General features: G+C 56.0%; 1 protein-coding gene across 1 annotated transcript; it reads right to left on the bottom strand.

Moving 5' to 3' along the window:
- Nucleotides 1–39: 39 nt before the first annotated feature.
- LOC116662575 (double homeobox protein 4-like protein 4) lies at nucleotides 40–2,029 on the bottom strand. The gene is made up of 2 exons (XM_032476315.1): nucleotides 1,738–2,029; nucleotides 40–1,240 (listed from the first exon to the last, which is right to left on the bottom strand). The coding sequence occupies exons 1-2, from the start codon at nucleotides 1,831–1,833 to the stop codon at nucleotides 359–361; spliced, it is 978 nt and encodes a 325-aa protein (XP_032332206.1). The 5' UTR covers nucleotides 1,834–2,029; the 3' UTR covers nucleotides 40–358.
- Nucleotides 2,030–2,442: the final 413 nt, after the last annotated feature.

The following is a 2,442-nucleotide window of genomic DNA, read 5'->3' as shown; positions in this document are numbered from 1 at the left end:
GACATGGTGAATCTGTGAGGAGTGGCATGGATGCTGGGGCACAGACTACAAGGGGACCAAAACAGAGCCAAAGACTTTGCATTGAGTTCCAAGCCAGGTTTATTTAATCAAGGCAATGTAAGAGAGAACCCGCAAATCGACCTCCAAGCCAAGAGGACTTGGGCGGTATTCTTGTCCTTTGGCATGCTAGCATCCTTTCCGACATCAGGGAGGATGCCCCTCCTGGTGCCCGTGCGTCCTGAGAGCGCCCGCGGAGCACGGCAGGGCTGAGGGAGGCCACGCAGTGGCGCCGGCAGTCTGGGCGCCTTGCCCTTGCTGCCGAGCCCTAGGAGAGTGGCTGGTTCCTCGTCCTTTTTTCTCAGCCGTGGCTCGGCATCCCAGGGAAGGAGGCCTGAATTGGGCTCGACCAAAGGCTTTCCTGAGGCCCTGGCGAGCCTGGCAGCATGTCCAGGAGGGCCTGGAATTCGTCGTCACTGAGGGGTTCTTCCAGGGTTGGCCAAAGTCCCTCTTCCGGGGTGCCGTCGCTCAGGAAAGGTTGTGCCTTTTCCAGAAGGCTGGCGTCTGACAAGAGTTCATCTAAGAGGCTCCCTGAGCCTCTGGCGCCTGAGGTCTGGGGCTGCGGGTGGAGCGGAGGACACGTGAGCTGATCCGATGGGGCCTGCTGCTGCCACAGGTGTGTCTCGGCCTGTTCGGGCTGCAGAATTGGCGCGTGGGGGCTGCGTGGCTGAGCCGGATGCTGCCCGGTGTGTGGAGGAGCGCTGCGGGGGACAGGCTGAGGGCGTGCTGCCATGCCAGGGTGCAGGCTGCTGTGCGGGCAGGCCCCTCCGTGGGCGGAGGGCGTGAGTGCCGCGTGCATGGGTGCGAGACTCCCTCCTGGACTCGGCCCTGCTGTGGTGCCGCCGGGGTCTGTTCCCGGATGTGGAGGGTTCTCTGCTCCCTGCGAAGCCGGGGCGGGCTGGACCAACAGGAGCATCAAAGGCTGGCCCACCCAGCCACCACAGGGAGCACAAGGCACAAAGAAGCTTGGGGCCAGAGGAGGGGCTGCAGCGGTAAGGGACCGGAAGCTGTCCAGTGGATCAGTTGGAGGCAATTGATGAGCGCTGTTGTGGATGTTGGGCGGGGGCCTTTGGTCCGATGGGACAGTCGGGGCTGGTCTGGCATCGGGGTCTTCTGCCCGGGCCTTGGCAGGCGCCCCTCTGCTCTGCTCCGGGTGCCGAGCTCTCCGGTTCTGAAACCATATCTAGGCAAGATGAGAGAAAGGGAGACAGGTACATCAGAAGCACGATCTCCCACGTCGCCTTGCAACCCCCATGCCAGCACCCCTGGTCTGACAGGCTCCGGGCAAAAACACTGCCTTCGGATAGGCCTTGACCCAGGGTGATGGGACCTTTGCCAGTCCCCAGGTCCTTGCAAAATGAGGGGCCAAATCAGGGCCACACTGGAACCCTGGCTTCCATGAGAGATCCCTCGCTGTCTGGCTAGACTGTCGGGACCCCTCCCAGGCTGTCCGGGACCTCCTCTGCTCCGTCCCCTTCAGGAAATGGATGCCTTCAGGTCAGGCACCTGAGTGAATGTCTATAGGGAAACTTACAAGCCCCATTCCTCTCCCCAACCCCCCAATGACCCACCCACACATCCAGAACCATCAGCAGTGCCTACGTATATCCAGCACCGGCGCGGGAGGAAAACGGCACTCCCGCCTTGGGACATACCATCTTCCACCTACTGAGACCTTACCTGGATTCGAGGTTCAGGAAGTCCTGTTTGACGAGCCAATTCTTCCCTGGTGGCAATGCCAGGAAAGCGGTCCCTCTCAAAGTCTTGCACAAGCATCCCTGTTTGAGAGGGTGAGATGAACGTGCGCTTTCTCCCAGCCTCTTTTGGGCGGCCATCTAGAGGAGCACAAACAAAGAAGAGAGGACAATGAAGCCCACTTCACATTCAGTGCACACAAATTCTGCCATATGGAGGAAATGGCATATCAGATAGGTAGGTAGATAGAAAGATAGAGAGATAGAGGGATAGATAGATACATAGGTAGATAGGTGAGAGGTAAAGAGAGAGAGAGAGATTGAAACATAGGTATAGATCTACATAGATAGATGATAGATCGATAGATGATAGAAAGATAGTTAATCGATACAAATATAGTTTTTATACATATATGTATCGCTATGTCTATAGTGAATTATCATGTGTATGTAGAAGTATACACAGGCACAATGCATTCCCCCACCCACACAGACACATCCACACATACACACCCACACAGACACACACAAACACACACACACACACTCACAGTTTCCATTTTACATTTTAATTATTCACTTTAAAATTTTATTTCTTGCTTGACTGTTTGTTTGCTTGTTTCTCTAGTTTGCTGTTTGGTTGGTTTCCCAGCATGTTTTCTGGAGTGTTCTGAAGCCCTGATGGGCCAAT

Source organism: Camelus ferus, unplaced genomic scaffold (genome assembly GCF_009834535.1).
Source record: "Camelus ferus isolate YT-003-E unplaced genomic scaffold, BCGSAC_Cfer_1.0 contig3796, whole genome shotgun sequence".
Lineage (NCBI taxonomy): Eukaryota > Metazoa > Chordata > Mammalia > Artiodactyla > Camelidae > Camelus > Camelus ferus.
The sequence above is the reverse complement of the archived record's forward strand: the minus strand, read 5'-3'. Positions and strand labels throughout refer to the sequence as shown.